We start from the raw sequence: 25758 nt of genomic DNA, 5'->3' as shown, positions 1-25758 counted from the left end.
GCCCCTTGGTGCCCTTTCTTTACTCTGCCAACCCAAGCTGCACGGTTGTATTAACCATTTGTGTTCTTCATGGCCCAGGAACTCTGCTTCCCCTCAGCTCTGGGCAAGAGAAATGAGCTCAAAATTCAGGAATACGAAGTGAAGCTAGACACAAGAAGGAACTTAGAATAAAAGGAGACAAGGGTATTCATATAAGGGAGGCTGGAGACGCACCTTTCTGGGAGATTTGTCAAACAGAGAAATCCCTGCCTTTATTTATTTAAAGGCTTGGAGGAAGGGGCCTAGGTAGGATGTTCCTGTGGCCTTGAATTCAAGCTACCGGGGAGACTGTGGTCACAGTGACTCTCATCCCTGTCCCTAGGCACCTCTTTGCCCCTTGAGACCAAATCCTCTACCCAGTTAGCTCATGGTAGTAAACATCATTTTCTGATTCTTTTCTGTATCCTACGGATGAATCCTCAGTGCCTGGCAGGCAGGCACACAGTAGGTGCATAATAAATGTGCTAAAATCCCTCGATCTGGGAAGAGTCATAGCTCTTATTCAAGTCTTTCCTGCTACATTGGGTGGTGCCTCCACCCAGTTCCAGCCCAATGCTTAGCTTTGGGGCCAGCATGTCACAGCTTGTCCCAGGTTGACGTGCAAGGAACATTCTGGGGAGACACACACACAGGCTTTATTCTGAAGCCCTATTTGTGCCCCTTTATTCCACCAGGCTCTTCCACTCCTCTGTTATTAACAGCCTGTATGCAGAGAGACGAAGAGAGGAAGAAAAGAGTGAAGTCAGGCTCGGGTCTGGGAAGTGTGTGTGTCTGTGTGCAAGGGTGTGGGTGGGGAGGTGGGCGGGGGATGGGGAGAGCAGCTCTATTCCTCCCAAGCTGAGGGCTGGCTACTGTTCTACCTGGCTGGGGGTTGAGGGGAGCAGTAGGGAGGAAGATACTAAAAAAAGCAAGAGGAGGGGGAGTCAAGGAAACTAAGAAAAGGGCAGTGGCCCTGGCATGTGGAATGATGTCTGGTGAAGGAGGTTGATGTCTCCCTGATCCCCTCCAGGAAGGCTTCCTGGATGGCACTAGCCTCAGAAGTGAGACTGTTTTGGCCACCATTCCTTTCTCTGGTGGGAAAGTGGTCAAGGATACTGCTGGGTTGCCTTCACGAAGCCCACCCTAGGCGCTAGCTTTGGAACTATAGAACTAGTTTGAGGGAGGACCTTTTCCTGACAACTACTCCCCCAATTCCCACATACTCCGAGTGGCTAAGATGACCTGTTTACACTTAGCTCTCTGGGAACCCTTCGGGGATTCGGATCATTTTGATTTTCTGTGTTACCAGGGTCTCATCTGGTGCTGAGCATACAGTTGGTGCTCAATACTTAAGTGCTGATGAATGAATATCCGTGGTAAGTTCAGCAAACCAGACATCCATGAAAGTGGGCATCCATTTCATTACCAACAGAACAGAAAGACCCTTGTCTTCTTGACTTGCTTGCCTATCGGGAAGTTCTTTCTGATAACTAACCCACGATCTTCCACCACCCAGAGGGCTGCTGCCCCGTTTCTTTTATGCTTGTGTTGATTTCCTTTAGATCTGATGCCTGATTTTCCCCCAAACCCACCACTATTTTCTCTATTTTTGTCCCAAATCATCGCTCTTCTGTCTCTGCCAAGTATTTTTTTTTTCTTTTCTCCCCACCCCTCCCCACTGCTTTAACATTTATGTCTATGCTATTATTCCACCAGGAGAACATGCGTTTGGTGGGCCTTGAAATGAGAAGAAAGGGGTTCCAGTGTAGGATATGCTACTTTGTTGTTTTGTGACTTCTCTGAATTTCAGCTTCCCCATTGTCAAAATGATGCTCATTTTGTTCTTAAAATTTTTTTTCAGAATTGTGAGAATTAAATAAACCCCTCCCTATCTTTATATTCTAACTTTTAGCAGTTGTCCTAGTGACTTCAGAAACCTTAATTTTATTCCTGCACCCCCCCATGAGACAGAAACAGCTAATATACCCATTTTACAGATGAAGAGAAACAGGATGAAAGATGAGGTAACTGGCTGAGATCATGTAGATACTAAGTGGCAGAACCCAAACCCAGGCCTTCTAATTCGAAATCTCATAAGCAGTCTGTCTTTGGGGGAAAAATCCCAACCCAGAAAAAAAAGCCTATGAAGTGCTATACAAATATGTTATTATCCCTCTGTGGCAAGGGTGAATAAGCCCAAAGAAGCATCATGCCTGACGCTGAGTTGGCTGGCCTGTGAAGGCGTCTGTCCTTTCCCATGGCGCCTCCTGACTCACCTGTTGGACAGGTAGGGGGAAGGGGAGAGTAATGAGTCTCACCTGCTCAGAGCTAGGGTGGGGCAAGACACACCCCATCCTTCCCATTGGTTCTTTCCTTAGTCTTACTGACAATCCCTTGCCCAATCAGGAGGAAGTAACCTTCTATCTGCCAATAGGTGCGGCGTGAGGATAAAACCTCAAGTTGGAGGCGGTCCCCAGAGCCGACTAGCAGTCCCTGGGGCCAATGGCCAGCGGATAAACAGAGGCGGCGGTGGAAGAGGACTGGGCGCGAGGCTCCGCCCCTCGACGGGACTGCCAGGAGAGGCAGCCAGCCAGTGAACCCTCATCAGCGGGTGGGCGTTTCCCTAGGGGCGGAGCTTCGAGGGGGCGAGAGGCGTGGCTTGGCTGTCAGGTCCCTTCGCCTTTTGTTCGGTTACTGAGTTGCTGCCTTGGCCAGAGTCCGGAGCAGCCGCCGCCCGAGCGCGCCGAGCTCAGTTCGCTGCCCGCGCCGGCTCCCAGCCCGGCCCGACCCCTACACCCAGCCCGGCCAGGCTCCACAAGCAGGTGCGGACGATCGGGGCAGGGATCGCTGGGGCGAGGGAAGGGCGGCGAACGATCGAGAGGTCGATCCCCGCCGTCTCCGGGCAGGTGAGGGAGTGAGCCGCAGAGCGCCACCCTGCACCAGCGGCAGGGGGCGCGCTGGAGCGCTTGGGCGCGGCGAGTCAGGGGGCGCGAGATTCCGGCGGAATGCGCTGGGGGCTGCGAGAGCTGGAGATCCGCGAAGGGCAGGGAGGGATGAGGGCAGGTGCCTCTGGGGTCGCGCCTGACCTGCGGCGGGTGGAGCTCGCCCGACGCGGAGTCCCCGACTCTCGGTCTGACTCTTGCGAGGGAGACTTAGCCTTGCTCCTCGGCGTCCCAGGGCTCACTCTGTAGTCAAGAATGTACAGTTCGGGAAACTTGCTGCCGCTAATGTCTTTGGGGCCACCCTCACCCCACCTCACGCGTCATCCTCGCTTTCCCTCCCTCTCTACTCCCCCAGGCTTGGGTGGGGCCCTATTGTCTGCGCCCGGCTTGCCCAACCTTGGGGGCCGAGCACACGTTTTCCCAGCGACGCGGGCCCCACCTGCGGAGCAGGTGAGCACTCGGAGTCCAGAGGCCCGGCCCTTCAGCTCCCCGACTCGTCCGTACAGTACCTGCCGCGCCTCCCTCCGCCCCGGTGGGTGCCGGGCTAGGGCTCTGCCATCGGAGGTGGGATGGAATGACAGGGGAACTGGCGAAGGGCCGGGGTTGCGCGGCCAGCTGGTGTCTGACGTCCGTGGCCCGGACTGGGGTCTGAGCGGAGGGGTCGTGGCTGGTTGGAGAATTCCCTGGCCCAGTTTCCAGTAGCTGCTGCTACCAGAGCGTCGACAGGGAACAGGACTACTCTTCTTCACTAACCTCTTATTGTCGAAAAAAATCACCCCAAACAAACTTTCTAGGAGGAAGTATTCACCGCAGATTTCTCTGCGGGTTTTCCTGCCTCCTTGTCCAAGGGTTTTCCCCCTGGCTTAGGCTTAGGGGGTCAGTCTTGGAGCAAAGCTTCCTCCCCCAGCCGGCACGGCTGAGCCAGGGCCAGTGCCTGCGCTCTGACCCAGTCCTCCCTGCCCCCACCTCCATCCTGTTTGCTGGGCTCCTGGGACCAGAGGTGGGGGCAGGGGTGGGGGGCGTGGGCCAAAGGGGAAGCCGCTTCTTCCTTCTCTTCCTGCCTCCGGGGACCACCACACCCCCTCGCTTGAGGCTTGTGCCAGTGGCTCTCTCTCAAGCTTTGCCCCCTCCCCAGGAATGGGGGTGGGGCACGGCCCGGTCAAACCAACGAGGGTGGGGGGAGCGATTGTTCTGGCCCTTTTTTTCCACTCTCCCCCATCCCCCACGTTATATAGCTGGATGGTCTTTGAGGCTGAAAAGTGTGGAGCTTGGGGTTTGGTTGCCATTTGATTTCTGGATTTTGAAGGTACAATTCCTTCTGGAGGCTTTTGCAGTCAGTCTCCCAGCCTCCCCTTCCTGAGAGAGTTGGGTGGGGCGAGTGGGACAGGCATGGGGACAAGGTTTCAGGAGAGAGGCATGAGAGCCCCCCAGTTTACTGAGGGCCCCTTCCCTGGTCAGAGCTGGAGATCCCCAGGCTTTCAGCACTGGTTTTTAAAAATCTGAAGTGTGATCTTTCTGCAGGATTTTGGATGCCACCTTCCTTGGGGGAATGGAAGAGCCAGGCTCTCCCTCAGTCCTGGGGTGAAGGGAGTATTGGAAGGAATCAGGGCTGCTTGGCCTCAGTTGGGAAGACCCTACCACCCCTTTCTAGGTTGTAGTTGGGGGAGTGGGGAGGGTTCAGACCCATCCCCCTGAAGTGCCTTGTGGGAGGGGAAGGAGGAGGAGGGAACCTCATCCTTCTTTAATGGGTAGTGTACCTCTGGGGAGCCAAAAGGTCATGGAATTTGGGCCAAAATAACCTGTTTTCCCTCTTCCATGTGCCAGAGTGGAGGAGGGGAAGGCGTTGTAATTACATTGGTTAAATGATAAGTTTAGCTAATCTGGTTTGTGGCTGTGATCAAAAGATAATAGTGAGGAAGTATTGCGAGGAGGTTCCTGGTGGCAACTGGTAGGGTTCTCCCGGCTGGAGGTAGGAGGGGAAAAGGTAGGATCCAATGAGTCATTTCTTGCTAGATGAAGCACTAGCTTGGGTGACAGAAACCCTCTCTCCACCTTGCCCCACCCCCATTCCTTCTGGAGCCTTTGTTGGGGCTGCCAGGGCCAAGGCTTCGAGAATGTGTAGGAACAAAGTGTAGAACGATCCCTTCCTGGAGGCTGGAGGGGCAGGTCCCCCTGAGGGGTAGGGGAGAGGGGCTGCCTGAGAATGAGATGGGGTGATTGACTGTCAGTGGAAGGACTGTGGGGGCCAATTCTAAACACAGTGAACTGGGCGTGGCCTGAGCTGGGTTTGAGTCTCAGCTCTGCCACTCATTACCTGTGTGGCTTTGGGGAGGTCCCTTCATCTCTCTGAGCCTCAGTGACCTCTGCAAAATGGGAGTAATACCCACTGCCCAATACTATTTGACAAATGGTAATTAAGAATGCTTTACAGGAGGGCTTTACAGATACAAGCGTTCTCTTTGAGCGTTCTCGCTCATTCCTTAGGACAGTCCCTAGAGGCAGGTATAATCGCCCCATTCAGCAGACGAGGAAACTGAAACCCAGGGAAGTGAAGTAAAGTGCCAGAGATTGCAGAGTGAGACCCAAGCAGCTGCCAAGACTAGCCTTTGGGTCCTCTGGTTCCAAGCCCAGAGCCCATCTTACCACGTATCAACCCACCGCAGCTCTGGGAAGAATGTGCCACCTGTTTGGAGAGCCTCTGCTTGGGACTTTGGGGAGAAGACAATTCTAAATGAACCAGGAAGGTCTGTGTGGGTAGTGAAGGTGGGGGCAGGTTGGTCAGGAGGGGGTGACTCATGTCCTCGCCTCCAGCCCTCTGAAAGCTCCCTGGCTTGGTTTTCAGTTTGGGGGAGGGGGCCATCTCCCCAAGGCCAGGGCCTGTGGCCATGTGTGGAGGAGGCTGGTGGGGGGGAGAGGAGGGCAGGGGTCAAAGCTGCTGCTGCCTCCTGGTTTGTGCTGGGCCAGATCCTGGCTGCTCTGGGCTTGTCCCTGTATAGGAAGTGGGGCTTCCTGCTTTGCTGGGGGCTGGGCCTGGGCCAAGATCAAGGGGAGCCTGGTCTCTGGGGAAAAGGGAGAAATGAGAGATTTAGGACTGGGCCATGGTGCTGTAGGATTGTGCCAGTCAGTACTGCCTGGCTGCTCTGGGGCCAAGAGCTGGCTGTCCTCTTTCTGGGAGCTGGGGTCAGCCAGAGCCTTGGTCCCTGAGCGGGGGTGGTGGTGTCAGACCTGCCTGGCTTTGGCGCCTCTGCCCACTGGGCTCCAGACACCAGAATGGGCCTGGGATATGGAGCCTCTCTCTGTGTGGGTGCACACCAGGCACTGAGTCTGTCAGCACTGGGTTTTTGGATCCCTTGAGGTCAAAAGGGGACCCTGGGCATGGAGATTATTGATCCTGGAGAAGAGAAGGCTGAGGGGACTTGATGTGACAGAGAAGGAAAGACCACGATCTCAGTCCTGACTGATGCTATAAAGAGGGTGCCATCACCCCTGGGGACACAAGAGCCACTGGGACTGATGTTCTTTTTTTTTTTTTTTTAAGATTTTATTTATTTATTTGACAGAGATCACAGGTAGGCAGAGAGGCAGGCAGAGAGAGAGAGGGGTAAGCAGGCTCCCCACTGAGCAGAGAGCCTGATGTGGGTCTCGGTCCCAGGACCCTGAGATTACGACCTCAGCCAGAGGCAGAGGCCCAACCCACTGAGCCACCCAGGCGCCCCTGGGACTGATGTTCTTAGGGAAAGAATGGTGGCTAGACAGGAGGAAGGACTTCCTGTCTGTCAGAGATGAGATCTTGCATTGCTGAGTAAAAGGGAGAGATGAAAGGTCAGAGGTGACTCTTCTCTGAAGAGGAGGAAGCTGGGCTCTGTCTGCTGGAGCTGGAGGAGCACCATTGTGGCCCAGGAGAGAGTGCAGGCAGGACTCAGTACCTTTGGTGCCAGTCTGAGGTCTTTTGGGGTCCCTGGGGAAAGTCACAGTCTGGTATCTTCTGAGAGAAGAGAGTCCTGGCAGTAAGAGGGACAGGTATCCTTGAGCTGGCCGGCCCAGTGACCCTCTACAAAGAGAAAGAGAGGTGTGGCTGTGGCAGGTCACCCAGCTTTGTGTCCCTGCAAGTGACGTTTTGAGGCCTCTCTCCTGGGACATGGTTGAATCTGATGAAGGTCTGGGGGCATGGGCTGCCCCAATTTCTAGCAACTTCCTTGGCCAGGCCTGAAGAGAAAGTCCTTTGCTCAGCCTCCTGGCACCTCAGCCTTTGGGGGCCCACAGGATAAGAAGCTCAGCTCTCTGTGACCTGCAGAATGTGGGTTCACAGGCCTTGCCTTCTCTCCACTGTAGGGACACTGGGCTGAGGGTCAGGGACAGGCAGAGTTGGGATGGGCTGAGCAATCAGTATGTTTATTTGGGGATGAGGAGGAGGTTGGGCTCTGATTCCTCCTCTCTTTCGATGGAAAAGTAATATCTGATCATTGTAAAAATAATTGAAAGTTTAGAAAAGTTTACAAGAGAAGAAAAAAAAAACCCATAATCCTACTCCATAATCCCGCCACTAACATTTTTTCCCCTCTCTTTTCTTGGTTTCTTAGCCTCTGCCTTGATGATCTCATGCCCTGTATACAATAACACATTTTAACCAAACCTTTATCCAAATCCTAGTTTTCTCCAGCAAATCAGGGAACTCAGGGTTGGTTCTTCCTGTACTTCCTGAGAGAGGGTCAGGCAGATCCTTGCAGAATGAACCCTGGGGGACCACCCCCTAAGGAGGGGATACGAGCTGGGGTCAGGTCTGCCCAGCCCCCTTGGAGACACTGGTGTGTGAGGCCTTACTGACACAAGTCAACCTTTTGCTGTTTCCTGAGGCTGGCTGCAGTGTTTTTCCAGTCTCAGGAGCCCTGGTTTGGGGTGATCCACCGGTTTGGGTTTTTGCCCACAGAGGGTCACCAGCAGAGACTGGAGCTCCAGCTGGAGCCCTCTTCCAGGGGAGCCCGGAGGTTCTTGGGGTCGAGCCACCTGGCCTTGCATTTCCCTCTCCTCCAAGTCCCCTTCATTTTCCCACCCTGATTTGTTTGCTTTGGGAAGGAGCCCAGATGGAAGAAAACAAACAGCAGCTGGGACGGCCTGACCTGAGCCTCCCCCACCCCCATCCAGGCCTGGGCAGCAGCTTGGGCTGTCCTCCAGACCGGAAGTGAGGGTTTTCCTCTGGAAGCATCCAGGAGGATGGGCTCCTCTGTCTTCTCGTGTCCCCAGGGCCCTTGGCCATAGGTGGTGCCCATTTCGGTCTCTGCCTGCTCAGAATCACCATTCTGAAAGGAGAGACTACAGAATCTGTCCAGGAACCTCTAATCTGTGGGGGTGTTTCCTGCTGGAGCCCAGTCTTGACGGGAGAGGCCTATTTGGGAAGCCTCAGCCTGATGGGGGAGACAGGGCTCTCGAGGGAAGCAGTCACGTCTGTCTCTACTTTACTAGGGTCTGTTTCGGTCGGTTCTTGGGACCGCTGGCCAGATCTGAAGTCAGAGACAGTCAGGAAGGGTGGGGGCTGGTGACCCTGCTCAGCCCAGCTTCTCTTTGGGGACTGTTATGTGGGGAATGTCCCAGCCTGACTGGCCTGGCCACCCCTGGCTGCAGGAGGCAGCCCATGTGACCGGGAAGAGGGGAGTGAGGAGAGGGCAGTGGGCAGCACTGGGTCGCCTCTCCTGGACCAGACATAACTTCCTCCCCAGCCACACCCCACCCCCAATATTGTATTGTATTGGGCTTAGGGCTGGGAGACAGACACCCTCCCTGGTCCTGGGTCCCCAAAAAGCAGGCTGGCTGCTGGCCACCTTGCCAGGCCTGGCTCTGCTGGGCTCCTCCTTTGCCATGTCTGCGCTCGGCTAGTAGAAGAAAGCTGGCCTGGGCCTTTACTATTGAAAGAGGGCTTCCCTGGTCACAGTCGGTCACGGTCACGGCTGTGTGAGATCCACCACATGGGGTCTGAAGAAAGGAGTGGCTGGATCATCTCTACTTGGCAGATGGCTTAAGGAAATCAGATGACTTGCCTGAGGGCATGCAGCCAGTGAGTGGCAGGGCTGGACTGATCCCTTCCTCTGACTCCCAGGTTCTCCTGCTCTGCCCAAAGCCCCTTCCCTCTGTCACGGAGCTGTGATCGGTGTCCACAGGGTGCTGGCCCGAGGAACTTCTGGAGGGCCCTGCCTGCTCTTCAAGTTCCCTCATGCAGTGTGTCGAAGCCTCCTTCCCGCAGGCCTCCCGGGCCTTGTCCGTGTTTCCAGGTGTTTCATTGAACCTTGGCATCGTGCTGCCCAGCCCAGCCGTGCCCAGCACTGACAGCAGTGCTGGAGGGGGCAGGGGCCTGAGGTAGCTCTGGGGGCAGGGTTTTTGTTTTTATTTAGTTTTTTTAAAAGATTTTATTTCTAAGCAATTGCTACACCCAACGTGGGGCTAGACACTACAACGCCAGTATCAAGAGTTCCTGGTCCTCCCACTGAGCCCGCCTGGCACGCGGGGGGTGGTTACTTCGAATGTCAGGACTGGACCTCGCTGTGCTGGGACCCACTCAGACTTAGGGTGCCCAGGGACAGCCCGCTGGGGTGGCCTTGCTGGGGAGGAAGCAGGAATGGAGCGCAGTGTATATCCAAAGGTCACCTGCACCCTCCCACTCAGTGTGCACCTCCGTGGGGAGGTTCCTTGGTGCTCCTTCTCCAGGGCCCAGGCTTCTCTTCCTGTCCCCGGTACTGTTGGCACCGCACCCTATGCTCTCGGAGCTGGCTTCCCAGCCTGTGTGGCCCCAGGCCTGCAGGAGAGAGCAAGCTGCTGAACAAAGGCCCCCCATGCCCTTCGGAAAGGAAGGCTGCCCGCCCCGTGTCTGCCTCTGCCCGGCTCTGCCCGGCGCTGAGTGGCTGGAGCTCGGGAGCAGGGCCCACGCCTGTCTCGCCCACTTCCACCCCAGCTCTGTCCGGGGGCACTGTGGCAGGGCCTGCTCTGGTCCGGGGTGGAGAGGGGCGAGACCAAGCTGGGTGCGGCCCCCTGCACCGTGGGAACTGCCAAAATAGCGCTTCTGTTTCTTGGTGAGAGAATTGCCTTGTTTTTCCTGTGAGCCCGTGAGGAGAAAGGTGGGGCGGCCGCACAGTACTGCCTGACGTCTGACTCCTGGCCTTCCTGCTGCAGGAGGAGCTCACTCTGGGATCCATTCCTGGAGAAGCGTTCTGGTGTGTGTGTGTGGGGGGGGTGTCCTCCCTGAACTGTGTGCCGTGTCTCCCCTGGTCCACCCTGAGCCTTCTCTTGTCTGTCCTGGGACGCCTGAGTCTTAGAGATCCCCGTTCCTCTGAGATCAGCTGGGCCATTCTTCCTGTAGATGACACACAGAGGGCAAGGAATCGTCTCAGGACACCAGTAAGCTTGTGGCTGAGCTGGGACCAGGGCCAGGGCCTGGGACTCCAGCTGTGAGCGGTCTGGGCCTCCCCAGCCTCTCTGCCTGCTGGCAAGGGGCTCCACACTTCCCTTGCCCTGGCTGCCCCCTCATACACTGGTGTCTGGCCCCCTCTCCTCCACTGTCAGGAGCCAGGGGAGCAGCCGCCGTGAGTGGGCTGGAGGCCGGTGTGCCGCAAGGAGAACCCCGATCTGAGCAGATCGCTGCCCTGTTCTCAGGGTGGTGTCTCTCTGTCTTTTCAGCTGGAAACTGAGCACCACACATGCCCGCCCAGGTGGCTTTGAGGCCCGCGGGAGATTCATTTGACAGTAAAAGCAGCTGTGTGGCCTCCCCGCCCCCGCCCCGTGGACCCTTTGACCTCTCTGTGGCCTCTGTCTCTCCCTGGGCAGCTGCCAACCATCAGCCCTCAGCTTCTCTTGGCTTCAAGCCTGGGTTGGCAGGGATGCTGAGGGGCCTGCTGGGAAAATCCCCCTCCTGTGGCCAGCCTTGACCTTGGTGGTCCCTGTGGCTATGGGGCCGGCAAGAGGAGGAGGTGTGAGCCCTGAAGTTTGGGGTGAGGCCTGCGCCTCTCTGGCTGGGCTGAGAAGCCCCCAGGGCCAGGCAGCGCTTTCCACTGCGGAGGGCTCTTCCTGGCTCCGATGGGGTGTTCTTACTGATCCTGGCTGGAGATTTCCAGTTCGTCCTGAGCAGATCTGAGGACAACCTTGGGGCCCAGCTGTGGGCTCAGCCTTCTACCTGGTATAGTGGCTAGATCTGTGCAGCTTCTAGAGCTTTACCTCCCTTCGGCAGTGCTGGCATGGCCCAGGGCTCCTCCCCGGGGGCGGCTGCTGGTGCCTGGGAAGCAGCTGGATGCAGCTGGTGGCATGGAGCCTGCTCTCTGGGGCGCTCTGGGCCTGCTTCTGTTTATCATCTCGAAACTCTGAGTCACTTGGGGTGAAGGGAGGAGAGGAAGGAGGTGGCTGGGAGCTGGTTTGGCTCCTGCCTCTGCTTGTTCCAGGTGCGCTCGCAGGCAGGGAAGGAGCCTGTGTTGCCATAAAAGGCAGGGAGGCCTGAGGATCATACATCCTCCCCAAGCCACCCCCCATCAGGGTGGCCCTGGGAGGACAGACCCTGCTGACTTCGTCCTGGGGCGGGGCCAGGCTGAGCCAGCTGAACCGTGCTGGGCCTCACCCGGACCCCCATCAGGAGGGGACAGTAGGTATGAGGGGCTGCGTCGTGTCTACCTTTGTGGGTGGACCGGCCTGGGGTCTGCTGTCTGACGCCACACTGTGTGTGCAAAGGGCACAGACCTGAGTGTCTGTCATGGCTCTGCCCTGTCCCAGCTCTGCCATTTCTTTTCTGTGCCCCTTCCCCCAGTGGAGCCTCAGGCTCCCTGTCCATAAAGGGGGAGCACATGCTCAGGAGGGTGATGGCATTCGAGAATGCTCTAGTTGGGGGAGAGGGGTAGAGGCCCTCCCCGGAGCATAGCTTCCTGGGCCTCACCTCCCAAGGGCAGGACTCTGGAGGTCAGCTCCCGGGACAGGGATGCCCAGCAGACCAGGAGAGAATTCACTACCCTGGTCCACAGTAGGGCCCAGCAATTCATGAATCTCAGGTGCCCCCAAGTTTCTGCAGGGAGAGGGAGGTGTGCCTGAATAGCAGTGACCCCCACCCCCACCCCAGGCCTCCTCTATCCCTTATCTCTAGTCTGGGTTTTAGGACAGGAGGTGAGAAAACCCCCCTGAAAAAGAGGCGGTGTTGCTACATGGCACAGGCAGGGCCACAGGCATGGCCACGGTCACCAACACTGAGCGCCTACGATGTGCCCAGCACTGAGCTGGGTCCTTTACAAATCTGCCCTACGAGAACCTGCAAGGGACGTGGTACCCCATTTTGCAAAGGAGGGTTGGGCTCTACGGAGAGGGGAATTGGCCCAGTAGTGTGTGGCTGATAATGGTCATTGGGGCTTGGAATTCTGGAAAATGATCTAGGATCTGGGGTGCTGGAGAGACAGGGATCTCAGGACTTGGGCCTCTGGGGTATCTTGTGATCCCACCCCATCTTCAGGAAAGGTCCTGAGATCCTGGAGTCTCAAGGGAGACTTTGACGGCTCCCAGTGGCCTCCAGGGCTCTCCGGAGAAACCAGTCTGACTGCTTCCCTGCCCCACCCAGTTTCCTGCTCAATGCTTGAGGTATAGGTACCTCATCAGAGACTTTCCCAGGGAGCCCCAGTGCACGGGGGTGGGTCTGCGGGACCCCAGAAGCTGCTGGAGGCCCTGTGTATCTTTTGCTCTGGGAGTGTTGCGCGGGGACAGCGAAGTGAGCGAGCTCAGGGCTGGGTTGGGGCCTCTGGCTCTTTGTTGCCCCACTGCCCGTGGGGCTCACCCCACCCTGGGCTGGAGGTTAGAGACCTAAGCCCAGGACTCACCCTTGGGTATCCCATTTTGGGCAGTCCGTCCCTGAGCCTGAGGATGGGCTGGAGCTGCGGGCTACACCAGGTCATGGAATGCCTCCCTGGAGCCAGCTGATTTCCTGCCATTCCTGTGTCCCCAGCAGCCGCCATGGAAGTGATGAACCTGATCGAACAACCCATCAAGGTGACTGAGTGGCAGCAGACATACACCTATGACTCTGGCATCCACTCGGGTGCCAACACCTGTGTGCCCTCGGTCAGTAGCAAGGGCATCATGGAAGAGGATGATGCCTGCGGGCGCCAGTACACGCTCAAGAAGACCACCACCTACACCCCGGTGCCCCAGAGCCAAGGTCAGGATCACCGGGGACTCTTGCATGGAAACTATTCCACGGAAATACTTCAGCAGAAAAACAGCCTGGGCCCTAGAGGGAGGGCGCAGCAGAAGGAGGCAGACTTGGTTGGGGGGCTCCTGTCTGAGGGAGGAGGCACAGCTACTTTGGGGCTCCCCCATCTGAGAGAGGGTAGATTCCTTTTCCCTGAACCTCTAGTAGGGCGGGGGGAAGTGAAGACCTTTCCTGCCAGTCTGAAGGCATGGTCATGGCCCTCGAGGCATCCCTATTGCCCTCAGGGGACCCCTGCCTGGTCTGTCGGGAAGGATGGTGCCTTTGCTCTTGGAGCCTCAAGTTTGATGGGGTGGTAGGGCTCCCATTGAGGGTAGGAGGAGACCTGCAGGTAGGCTGAGGCTAGGTGGTGGCAAGATGACCCAGCTGCTGGCTCCCGGGCCTGGGGCTTCTGGCTGGGGTGCTGGCTTCTCTGGGGGAGAGGAGTACGTGGGCCCTAGGACCGCTGTCCATGGTTGCCTCCAGGGCCCCGAACATTAAGCTGTGGGTGCTGGGACAGGTGCGGGGTGGGCTGGGACAGGTGGAGGCCCTGTGGAGCTCAGTCTCAGTGCCCAGGACTCTCCTTCCTGACAGTGGGCGGGGGCCAGCCATTGTGTTAATAGCTCAAAGTACAGCATTCAGGTGGGAAAGCTCTGTGGATATCTCCTCCTTCCTGAATAATTGGAGGGTGGAATGTCCGCCTCTCTCCCTGGGGCATCTGGACACTTGCCCAGGGCAGGGCTGCCTGGGAAGCTTGGGCACCTACTTATAGGACTCCTGGACTCACCCAGGGGGTGGAACCCAGAGTCTGAGCTGAGAACCCTCCTTGTATTTTCTGAAACCCACACTCCCACCTTTCCCTCTGATCTGTATGATACTGGGTGGCCCTCAGGGCCTCTCTTTGCTTGCCTCTGTAATGGGAGACTTGCCTCTTTTGGAGATGATGAGTAATTAGAATCATGAGATTTCAGGGTTGAAAGGAGACCTAGGTTGTCTCCTGCTACCCCAACCTGATTGTTAAAGGAGGGGTATAAGGTTGGGGTTTCGGCTCTGGAGTCAGGCTGAGTTCAGACCCCAGCTTGGGCTCCTAGAATCTCTCTGTGCCTCAGTTTCCCCATGTGTAAAATGGAGCTGATAATAGTACTTATCTCGTAGGGTTATTACGAGATAAGTGAGAAAATATAAGAAAAACTTTTAATTGAGTGAATACTCAAAAGATGTTAAATATTCCTGTGAATAGTAACATTCACGAACAGGTTCATAGTGATGTAATGATCCCTTTTTTTCAGGGGGATTTATAACTAGTATGTAATTCCCCTAAGAATTCTCTATGATGGGCAGACCAGGTGGCGCCCCATTTTACGGCTGATTTAACCGCCCCGGTTAGTGGCAGAACCATGTGAGGGGTGTAACTGGGGCCTTTGTCGGGGTCAGTCCCAAGGACACAGGTGGTCTGTCTACAAGGCATGCCCTGCTCCCCAGTGTCCCCCCACAATGCACCTTGTATGGCTCAATCCCTGCCCATGGCTCATCCCCCAGGTGATCTGGAGTACCAGATGTCCACGACGGCCAGAGCCAAGCGAGTGCGGGAGGCCATGTGTCCTGGTGTGACAGGGGAAGACAGCTCGCTGCTGCTGGCCACCCAGGTGGACGGCCAGAGCACCAACCTGCAGCGCCTGGCCGAGCCGTCCCAGCTGCTCAAGTCAGCCATTGTACATCTCATCAACTACCAGGATGACGCCGAGCTGGCCACCCGGGCCCTGCCTGAACTCACCAAACTACTCAACGATGAGGACCCGGTCCGTGAGGGGCCTGGCTGGGGCGGGGGCAGGACAGAGAGCAGAGAGGACAGGGGTCTGCAGGGAATGGCCTTACCACGGGCCCCATCAGCAGGGAGGGGAGAGTCTGAGCTGGGCCTCTCCATCTCTCTGTGACAGCTGGCCCAGCCCATCTGCTCACTTTTTCCCATCCCTCCCCTCCCGCTCAGGTGGTAGTGACCAAGGCAGCCATGATTGTGAACCAGCTATCCAAGAAAGAGGCGTCTCGGCGGGCGCTGATGGGCTCACCCCAGCTGGTGGCAGCCGTGGTACGCACCATGCAGAACACCAGTGACCTGGACACGGCCCGCTGCACCACCAGCATCCTGCACAACCTCTCCCACCACCGTGAGGGGCTACTTGCCATCTTCAAGTCAGGCGGCATCCCTGCTCTGGTCCGCATGCTCAGGTACCCACCCCTACCTACTGTGGGATCCCAGGGCCTCCCTTCCCTTGGGCTTCCATACAACATTTATGGAGGACCTACTGTGTGCCAGGTGCAACTCCATGCCCAGTCCTGGAGCTCAGCTCCTCACAGCCAAGCAGAGAAGACTGGCACGTAAGGAACGAGCACGTTAATTCCCAGGATATGGTATAGGTTTGAGAGCGGTCTGCCCAACACTGCTCAAGAGCTCTGACCAGCTGTGCACACTAACAGTAGGGTGTTGACAGATGAGCAGGGTTTGGCCCTTGTCAACGAAAGGAAGAGTATCCAGGGCAGAGGGAACAGCAGAGAGTGTTCTTTGCCTTCCAGATTTTTCCCAACCTTGCAAGGTCCCTTGGTCTTCCTCCTTATGTCCATTACAGGCTGTGAGTTCCTTGAGATTGGAGATACTCTGACCCCCTCCCTCCCAGGACCTCTGTAGCACATGGCCTCCCATATGGTAGTAGTCCTACTATGCGCCCAACCCAGGGCTATGAGCCCAGGAGGAGGAGTCATGGTCCCAGTGGGGAGATCGCTAAGAGTGGGGCGGGGCTCAAGGGACGATGAGATTTTTAAGTCAAGGGCTATTTCCACAGGGGTGTTGGTATGGGGAAGGCTTCGTCGGGGAGGTAGCCCACATTCATGCCAAGCCCCTTGGGACCCGACTCACGTTAACCCCTTGCCCATCATCCCAGCTCCCCCGTGGAGTCGGTCCTGTTCTACGCCATCACCACGCTGCACAACCTGCTGCTGTACCAGGAGGGCGCCAAGATGGCCGTGCGTCTGGCCGACGGGCTGCAGAAGATGGTGCCCCTGCTCAACAAGAACAACCCCAAGTTCCTGGCCATCACCACGGACTGCCTGCAGCTGCTGGCTTATGGCAACCAGGAGAGCAAGGTGCGCTGCACCCTGCCCCTAGCCTCGCCCCTAGCCCCGCCTTACAGTCCCCCAGGGCACCGTCTGCCCAGCAGCAACTTCTGGCCCTGAGTCCTTACCCTTTTTCGGTTAAATATGAGTATACACAGCTGGACATCTTTCATCTTAGAACTGAATATTTTGAGGATAAGGAAAAGGAAAAAAAGTCACTGTCCTCATGCAACCACTGCTATCTCCATCTGCTTCCCGCAAGGCCATCCCGTGGGGTCATTTGTACGCGGTTGTAGCCATGGCAAATGTACAACGTTGCATCTGTTTTCTGCGTATTTTTAATCCCCCCCCCATCCTTAAAATCACCCTTTGTTGTGGCAAATAGCCTTTCATGAAGTGGGGCCCCCAGACCTTCTTCTTAGGGAGGGCATTTAGATTGCTCTGGCTTTTCTGCCTTTATGAACAGTGATGTAATGAACAGCTTTGGGCACATGGCTTTTCCCAAAGAGTGGACAATTTTTTCATCAGGGAGGCTGCGGGTTTTTAATATTTGTGGGCTTTTACCCAGATTGCCAAACGCCTTCCGGAAGGATTGTATTAGTTCCAGCGGTGGTGGTGGTGGTGATGGTGTCTGTTAATACAGTTTGACTTTATCCTTGTCAGCATTGTGTATTACCCTTTTTTCAATTTTTGGCGTTTTTAGTAATCACAGGAGCGATTCAGGTTTTCGCCAAAGTTCAGTAGTGACAGCTTTGTCGCACCCTCTCCTTTCCTTGTTTCTTGTCCTGTTTCCTGTTTGTCTCCCACTCACTCTCCACTGTCTCCCCCTAAGCTCATCATCCTGGCCAACGGAGGACCCCAGGCCCTCGTGCAGATCATGCGTAACTACAGTTATGAGAAGCTGCTCTGGACCACCAGCCGTGTGCTCAAGGTGCTGTCCGTGTGTCCCAGCAATAAGCCTGCCATTGTGGAGGCTGGTGAGTGTGGCCTGCGAGGGTGGCCCGCGTGGCCAGGAGGGCCGGGATAGCGGTGGGGGGCGGAGGGGAATGACTTGTGCAGCAGCCAGTCTTGGTGAGCCATGCTCCCTGTGACTGACGTGCTCCCTGTCCCTTGCCCCAGGTGGGATGCAGGCCTTGGGCAAACACCTGACAAGCAACAGCCCCCGCCTCGTGCAGAACTGCCTCTGGACCCTGCGCAACCTCTCGGATGTGGCCACTAAACAGGTGGGGGGGGGTTGGGCCCGGGCCCACCTCCCCAGCCAGCTCATTCCCCTCTTGCCACGCACAGGTTCCTGTCTGGAACTCTGCCCTTAGGAGCCGTGGGGAGCCTGAGGCCCCAAATCTTGTGTGTTGTGGCTGAAGCTGGAAACACCCTGAAATCCTCATCCCTTTAGCTTCAGGCTCTAGGGTCTGATGTTCCTAAGCTGAGTTCAGGTGGTCCCTGGAAAACAGTTTCGACCTAGACCCTGCAAGGAGCAGCAGTGATACACCAGGAGACGTGGGGGCTCTGGTGGCTAAACACACAGTTTAAGGAAAAACGTGGTTTTAGAACAAGACTGCTGATCCCTCCTTCCAGCCCAACTGCCATTCCGAAGAGGCCCCCAAACCCCCATCAACAGGCAGTTTATTCAGCCCCGGCCACATGCTGGGACTGGCTGGGCACTTGTGGACCTTGGCTTGCTCACCCCTTTCAATCGCTAGAGGTGGGCTAGGGGACTCAGGTGATCAGGTGAAGAAACGGGCCCAGGGAATTACGTAATGGCCCTCGGTCACAGCTGGTAAATGGCAGAGCTGGGACTCAGCGATGTCATCCCAGAGCCTGGAGTGTTCCTCTTCTACCACAAGGCCCCTGGGGCTCCCCGTGGGAGGAGTGAGGCTTCTGGGTCAGTGATGGTCCCCAAAACTGGATTTGGCCTGGGGACCCCCAAGGGGGGCAGCACGAAGGCCCAGAAAGATGAGAGGCTGGGAAGAGCAGGCCAGCTGGGCCCCTGAAGCATGTGGCCACCTCTGCACTTTCCTCTTGGCCTTGCATGGGTTTGAGGACACAGAGGGGCAGGAGCACTTAGAGACAGGCCAGGGTTCACAGCTGGCCTGCTGGCTGTGGCTGTGTGGGGGAGCCCCTCGGCTGCTCTGAGCAGCAGTGGCCTGGGGGGCGAGTACCCCCTTCTCCTGGGGTGTCCTCAGCAGTGGCACAGGATGAAGTCTCCGGGGTACGGGTCAGGGCCCGTTGACTATCGGCTGAGTGGGCTTTAGACCCTGTCAAGCCATCTCGCTCCCGTGGGACAGATGTGAGGAGAACTTCTGGGAGTGCAACATCTCCCTCCCTCTCCGCTGTCTCCCCCACAACCCACAGGAGGGCCTGGAAAGTGTGCTGAAGATTCTGGTGAACCAGCTGAGCGTGGACGACGTCAACGTCCTCACCTGTGCCACGGGCACTCTGTCCAACCTGACGTGCAACAACAGCAAGAATAAGACGCTGGTGACCCAGAACAGCGGTGTGGAGGCCCTCATCCATGCCATCCTGCGTGCGGGCGACAAGGACGACATCACGGAGCCCGCCGTCTGCGCCCTGCGCCACCTCACCAGCCGCCACCCCGAGGCCGAGATGGCCCAGAACTCCGTGCGCCTCAACTATGGCATCCCGGCCATCGTCAAGCTGCTCAACCAGCCCAACCAGTGGCCGTTGGTGAAGGTGCCGTGGGGGGCTGCAGTGGGGGCTGGGCAAGGGGAAGGAGCTCTCTGTGGGCAGGCTTCGGTGCTGGATGGGTCCAGGCAAGGCTGCTGTGACAGAGAGGCCCTGAGTCCGTAGGCTGGGGTGGGCTCGAGATGCTGCATTTCTAACAGGTTCCCAGGGGGTGTGGCTGGTTCGTGGAACACATCACTTCCACTCACACTTTAGGTCTTAATCACACCGTCTAGATACAGGGAGGCTAGCCAAGTGTCGTTGGTCCGAAGGCCATGTGTCCCGCTAAAATTCAAGGGGGGATACTAACAGAAAGGGTTCAGGGGGGGCAGTTAGCATCTGCTGTAGTTAAGGGTGTGAAGGGGGCTGCCTGGGTAGAGAAGAGCGAGCTGGCAGGGCTCCCACTGGTGAAATTTTAGACAGTCTGACAGGACAAATAAGAATGAGTCTAAGGAATTCAATCCATAGTGAAGGGGGAAAAAAAAAACCATGTTGTCCCTCCCTGGGGTGGGTCCCTACTGCAAGCCGGAGGTAAAGGGAGCGTTTGACCTAACTGCTCACTGACAGGTGACCATGGCAGGCCATCTATCTTGTGCTCACATCCTCATCTCTCATGACTTTTGTCCCTGCCCTCCTGGCTGCTTTTTTCGAGGGTCAGATGAGATGAGGGACTCTGGGAGGCCAGAGTGGTCCCTGGGAGATGGGGTGCCCCAGGGAAGAGGCTTCTTTCCAGAGCTGCTTTGCTGGGGATTGACTGCGGTGTGCATATCACTAAAGCAGGAAGCTTTGGGGTCAGCCATAGCAAGGACTCCCTGATAATCATGGTTTGGGACTTACCAGAAAAGCAGCTGTCTGGGGGAAGGGAAGCTGTTGAGAGAAGGGACAAGGGTGAGGATCAAGGCATGGGGCTGGTAGAATGTTCTGGAATAGGGTATCATTTTAGCTGGGGCTATTAGATGTGAAAACCCACAGATCCAGTGGAATAAGGGACGTGGGCTGGGAGTGGTCTCATGGTCTGGAGATCTTCCAGCATGTCTGTGTCTGGCCTGGGGCACAGAGAGATGACAAGGGAAGGGGGAGATGATGCTGGAAAGTTGGGATTCTCCAGATGCCCAAGAAATGTCCCTATCATTGTTGATTGTTCTTTCAGGCGACCATCGGCCTGATCAGGAATCTGGCTCTGTGCCCAGCAAACCATGCACCTCTGCAGGAGGCAGCGGTTATCCCCCGCCTTGTCCAGCTGCTGGTCAAGGCTCACCAGGATGCCCAGCGCCATGTGGCTGCAGGCACACAGCAGCCCTACACGGTGAGCCAGCCTTCTGTGGGAGTCGGGTTGTCCTGTTGGTGAATGTATGTGTGTGTGTGTGTGTGTGTAAGCGGGGAGGCAAGTTGTCACTGAGGTGATCTCCAGGGATCTGTGAGGTTTGTTGGGTTGTCATGGTGGGGGCGTGTGGCCGGGTCCAAGGACCATCGGTTTCCACGTCCCAGTGACTCCTCTTGCGCAGGACGGTGTGAGGATGGAGGAGATTGTGGAGGGCTGCACTGGAGCCCTGCACATCCTCGCCCGGGATCCCATGAACCGCATGGAGATCTTCCGACTCAACACCATCCCCCTGTTTGTACAGGTGAGTCTGGGGCAAGTGGACAGGAGAGGACCCTCCAACCCCTGCTCACCCCCTTGACAGAAAGGGGGAACTCGGCAGCCTTGGGTTTGGTGGGTATGGGCCAGGCAGCAAGAGGTCTTTGAAGGAGTGTGAAAAAAGTGGCCACACCGGGAGTGAGTGCTTAGCATATCCCTGCATGGAAGCTTTCCAGGCTCAAACCCAAGGGAAGAGGGACGCCTGGGTGGCTCAGTTGGTTAAATGTCTGGCTTTGGCTTAGGTCATGATCCTGGGGTCCTGGAATCAAGCATCATGGAGCCTGCTTTTCCTTCTCCCACTCCCCTGCTTGTGTGCTTTCTCTGTCTTTCTCAAATAAATAAATAAAGTCTTAAAAAAAAAAAAAAAAAAAAGAAGCAAGAAATAGATCACAAACAAGAAAAATTACCTCCAGATTCGACCACATAAACATTAAAATCAACTGTATGTCAGGGGCGCCTGGGTGGCTCAGTGGGTTAAGGCCTCTACCTTCGGCTCAGGTCATGGTCCCAGGGTCCTGGGATAGAGCCCCACATCGGGCTCTCTGCTTGGCGGGGAGCCTGCTTCCCCCTCTCTCCCTGCCTGCCTCTCTGCCTACTTGTGATCTTTGTCTGTCAAATAAATAAGTAAAATCTTAAAAAAAAAAAAATCATCTGTATGTCAGAAATAGCCTAAAAAGCATGAAAAAGTTAGTAGCACACTTGGAAAATGTTTACAAGTGTCACAATAGGCAAGAGTTTAATATCTTTTATATAAAAAAGCTCCCTAAGACAGGACCCCAGTGGTTAGACAGGCAGAGGCAGAAGCAATCCCCAGGTCCCTCATGACAAGCAGTGCTCAACCCCAGGAGTTGAGAGGCAGGAAGCTGATGCTCCCAGTGAGATTCCATTTTCCACTATCAAACTGGGGTAGGAGGAAAGGGAGTGCCCTGGGCTTCGCCCTGGGCTGGCGAAGATTTGATGAAATAGACAGCCCCAGACTCCGCCAGGGAGAAGAGAAGATGGCCAACCCTCCCCAGAAGGCAGTTCTGCCATCTGCATGGAGAACCTTGGAGATAATCATGTCTGGGGCTCCTGGGTGGCTCAGTTGGTCAAGCCTCTGACACTTGATTTCAGCTCAGGTCATGATCTCGGGGTTCTGGGATCGAGTCCTTCACCTGGGATTTTCTTCTTGTGAAATCATTTTAACATTATTTAAAATGTGGCAGAAATGTATACCTACAGCCAGCAAGCACCGTATGCGACTTACAATAATTGAAAACAAAATGAATGGCCAATGATAAGGGAATGGTTAAAAAAGAATGATTCATTTTATCATATGGCTATATACAATGAAGTTGAAGAATTTTTTGCTTTTGGAATTTTTTCTCTTTAATTATTAGAGTTTAGAGTAAGGGATGCGGTCGGTGCCTAAGCCACCCAAGGCACCCCAAAATAAAATCTTTTTTTTTTTTTTTTCCCAAAATAAAATCTTTAAAAAGAAAATGCTTAAAAAAAAAAAGGGGGGGGGCACCTGGGTGGCTCAGTGGGTTAAGCCTCTGCCTTCGGCTCAGGTCATGATCCCAGGGTCCTGGGATCGAGCCCCACATTGGGCTCTCTGCTCTGCAGGGAGCCTGCTTCCTCCTCTCTCTCTGCTTGCCTCTCTGCCTACTTGTGATCTCTGTCAGATAAATAAAAAAAAAAATCTTAAAAAAAAAAAAAGCAGGAATCAAAATGTATATATATAGGGCCACCTGGGTGGTTCAGTCATTAAGCATCTGCCTTTGGCTTAGGTCGTGATCTCAGGGTCCTGGGATCGAGCCCTGCATCGGGCTCCCTGCTCAGTGGGTAGGCTGCTTCTCCTACTCCTATTCCCCCTGCTTATGTTCCCTCTCTAGCTATCTCTCCCCTTTGTCAAATATAAAATCTTAAAAGAAAAAAAGAAAAAAATATATATATATATAAATAAAACAGGATTATGGTTAAAAAAAAAAAACCTGATCAGTGTATTAACAGAGGGTGGGGAATAATGGCTGATTTTCTTTCCTGTTTCTTTATACTTTTCTTAGACTTTTCCACACCTTCTAGTAGGAGCTTGTGTTAAATCCAGAAAAAGAGGGGGTGCACCTGGGTGGCTCAGTCAGTTAAACGTCTGCCTTCGGCTCTGGTCATGATCCCAGGGTCCTGGGATCGAGCCCCGCCTTGGGCTCCCTGCTCAGTGGGAAGCCTGCTTCTCTCTCCCACTCCCCCTGCTTGTGTTCCCTCTCTCACTGTGTCTTACTCTGTCAAATAAATAAATAAAATCTTAAAAAAAAAATCCAGAAAAGAAAGGCAGAGATGGACAGGGTTGGGAGACTGGCTGCCCACCCACCTAACACCTCACCCACCTGCACCCCTTCCCCACCCCATGCTCCCTCTCCCCAGCTCCTGTACTCATCAGTGGAGAACATCCAGCGTGTGGCCGCTGGGGTCCTGTGTGAACTAGCCCAGGACAAGGAAGCAGCTGACGCCATTGATGCTGAGGGGGCCTCGGCTCCACTCATGGAGCTCCTGCACTCCCGCAATGAGGGCACCGGTGAGGGGCATGCCCTGGATGAGGGGGTGGCAGAGGAGGGCTGGGTCTTGGTCCTCCAGCCAGGGTAGAGGCAGGCGCCTGAACTGGTTTTTCCTTTCCTCTCTGCTCAGCCACCTACGCTGCTGCTGTCCTGTTCCGCATCTCCGAGGACAAGAACCCAGATTACCGTAAGCGTGTGTCTGTAGAGCTCACCAACTCCCTCTTCAAGCATGACCCAGCTGCCTGGGAGGCTGTGAGTATCGTGGGCTGGACTGCAACATATGGTTGTGCAAGTCGCACACTGCTCAAGGACAGCAATTTTAAGGGGGCTCCTACTACACTATCAACTTCATAGATTTTTATTTTATAATTACGGATCTCTGATGACAATTTCTAGCAGATGGGAGTAGTAGGGCAAACTATCTGTTTCTGAGGGGTGGGTGAGCCCCTGGTACCTGTTCTCATTTTGTCCCATGCACTGCTGTCCCCAGGGCTGTTGTAGTTCTGTGGGTTTCCCCAAGCATGAATGGTGGGCCCTTCCACCCTAGGAGGGCATGCCCTAGGAGAGGAGTCCCTTGGGGCACTGTGTAACCCTGTTTCATCTTCTCTTCTTCTGATGGGTCTTTGCTTTTCCCTGGCTCCTTTTCTAGCACCGTCTCTAGCTGCCCACGCCCCAGCCCAGAGCCTATATTGTCCAGCCTTCTCCCCTCCCCCAATGTTTCTCTCTCTTTCCTTAGGCCCAGAGCATGATCCCCATCAATGAACCCTATGCAGATGGTAAGTGTGTGCAGAGTTCCTCGGGGACCACCGGGAGCCTGAGGTGTGGGTTCTCTGTGGATGTGAGCGACAAGAGGCTCTGTGTCTCCAAGGCTGAAGGATCCGAGGCAGCTTCTCTGTGTAGTGTCCATACACACTCCTTTCTAGGCCCCCTGATATGGGAGGTTGGAGAGGGGTCAGGCTCCCTGGAGACGGACTGAGGGCTGTCCAGCAGGGTGGTCTACAGACCGCAGAAGGTCCCCTTGCCTTCTCTTCCCCAGACATGGATGCCACCTACCGCCCCATGTACTCAAGCGACGTGCCCCTGGACCCCCTGGATATGCACATGGAGATAGACCCGGACTATCCCATTGACACCTACAGCGACGGCCTGAGGCCCCCCTACCCCGCGGGCGACCACGTGCTGGCCTAGCGGGCCCTACTCCGGTATGGCGCCTTCCTGCTTCGCAGCCCTCCCTCATGCCCGTGGGCTGTCGAGACACGCTTTTCCTGCCCTCTAGAACCTTCTCCCAGAGGCTTGTCATGTTTCCTCGGAAACCCTGGCTCTTTTTGGCAGGGATCGAGTGTGGGGCCTTTTGCTTTTGAGCTTCCCCCAAGGAAGGGCTGTGCCTTGGCCTGCCTTGGTCCCTCATCCTTCCTGTGGGTAGTGGCTGGGTGACAAGATCCTAGGGGCCGCAGGCCTGCCCTGACCCCTCTGTGTCTGCCCCCCCCCGCCCCCCGCAGGTGCGATTCCTCATCTGAGAGGCTCTCTGTGCAGGCAAAGGGGCGGACAGAAAAGTGCCTGAGCCCCGGGAGCAGGGCCGCGACTTCTCGCCGAACCCCACGCCTCCAGAGGTCCTCTGTAGGGTCTTTCTTGGGATGGTGATCTGCTCCTGCTTTTCTGTCTTGGGCTGTGGGTCTAGGGCCCAACACCCCCTCCCCACCTCTGTGGCCCTGGCACTAAAGCTTTAGACTCAATCACCCACGCTCTTCCCTCCCCCAGTTGTCATCCCCACCCCCAGCCACACCCCGGGTAGCCTGACTCCAGCAGGGCCTGGCCGCACAGTGCTTTGGTTCCTTCTTTGGGCCTGACTGTCTCACCGAACTCCCAACCTACCAGCTGTTCCTGATCCCCTGGGGTGTCCAGGACCCAGGTTCAAGGCCCAAAGCCCAGAATCCAAAGCTTGTTCCGAATAGTTCAGGGACGGACCACGGAGATGGGACAGAGATGCAGAGAGTGAGTCCCCCCACTCCAGGGCCCTGCTGCACCTCTCTCCAGGACGCTCAGCTGGCTTCGGCCCCTTCCCGGCCCCTTCCCGGGAGCCCTGGGGGTGTTTCCCTCACGCCCCTTCCCACCCACAGCTGCCCTAGCTGACTCCTGAGAAGTGCTCTTGGCTGACCCCTCTGGTGTGCGGTGGGGGGGCTTTCTCTTCCCCTTCCTGTTTCAAACCCACCACCACCTCCCGCACATGGGTGTGGGGGGCTGGGGGAGGTCCCAGCAGAGAGTTTTATTATTCTCGCTTTATGTTTTTGGTTATTGGTTTTTTTGTATAGACCAAAGCAAAGAAAATAAAACTAACACACAGATCTAATGGAGGCTGTACAGGGGGTGGGGGGGCGCGGGGGGTTGGTAGGGGTGGGATAGGGATTTGGGGGCTGCCCGAGCAGCCTGGTGCCTCCTTGGCTGGGCCCCACGTGCACTCCTGGCTACCTGTGTGCAGCAGAGACACAGAGAGGGGAGTCAAGGAGAAAGAGTGGTTAAGGATCTGGAGTAGCTTTAATTCAATTCCCACACACTCAAGAGGCCTCCAGCTTGGCACCTTGGAACCTTAGGGGGTGGGAGAGCTGAAGAGATGGCTGGGCATGAGTCCCCCCTTCAGGGACACCA

General features: G+C 55.9%; 1 protein-coding gene across 5 annotated transcripts; it reads left to right on the top strand.

Annotated features, from left to right (window-relative positions):
* Positions 1 to 2659: 2659 nt before the first annotated feature.
* On the top strand, positions 2660 to 25457 carry JUP (junction plakoglobin). Of its 5 annotated transcripts, none has more exons than XM_082708470.1 (15): positions 2660 to 2840; positions 12913 to 13125; positions 14695 to 14954; positions 15143 to 15381; positions 16092 to 16293; positions 17096 to 17240; positions 17383 to 17486; positions 18616 to 18954; positions 20096 to 20251; positions 20451 to 20570; positions 22985 to 23135; positions 23246 to 23367; positions 23852 to 23891; positions 24152 to 24317; positions 24615 to 25457. In XM_082708470.1, exons 2-14 carry the CDS (start codon positions 12921 to 12923, stop codon positions 24301 to 24303), a joined length of 2235 nt encoding a protein of 744 aa, XP_082564596.1. In that variant the 5' UTR covers positions 2660 to 2840; positions 12913 to 12920; the 3' UTR covers positions 24304 to 24317; positions 24615 to 25457. The 5 variants fall into 5 exon arrangements, with proteins under 5 accessions (XP_082564596.1, XP_082564597.1, XP_082564598.1 ...); XM_082708471.1 differs by having other exon boundaries at positions 2680 to 2840; positions 12916 to 13125; XM_082708472.1 differs by having other exon boundaries at positions 2700 to 2924.
* The last annotated feature ends 301 nt before the right edge of the window (positions 25458 to 25758 follow it).

Source organism: Mustela nivalis (genome assembly GCF_964662115.1).
Source record: "Mustela nivalis genome assembly, chromosome: 17".
In the NCBI taxonomy this organism is placed as follows: domain Eukaryota; kingdom Metazoa; phylum Chordata; class Mammalia; order Carnivora; family Mustelidae; genus Mustela; species Mustela nivalis.
This window is presented reverse-complemented; position numbering and strand designations above follow the sequence as displayed.

What these genes read in the sequence shown, in the direction of transcription:
- JUP (XM_082708470.1), top strand. Translation starts at nt 12,921, where the DNA reads ATGGAAGTGATGAACCTGATCGAACAACCCATCAAGGTGACTGAGTGG. An exon ending in ACCAGTGGCCGTTGGTGAAG is followed by an intron (nt 18,955 to 20,095) that starts GTGCCGTGGGGG and finishes TTGTTCTTTCAG; the next exon opens with GCGACCATCGGCCTGATCAG. An exon ending in CTCCCGCAATGAGGGCACCG is followed by an intron (nt 23,136 to 23,245) that starts GTGAGGGGCATG and finishes CTCTCTGCTCAG; the next exon opens with CCACCTACGCTGCTGCTGTC.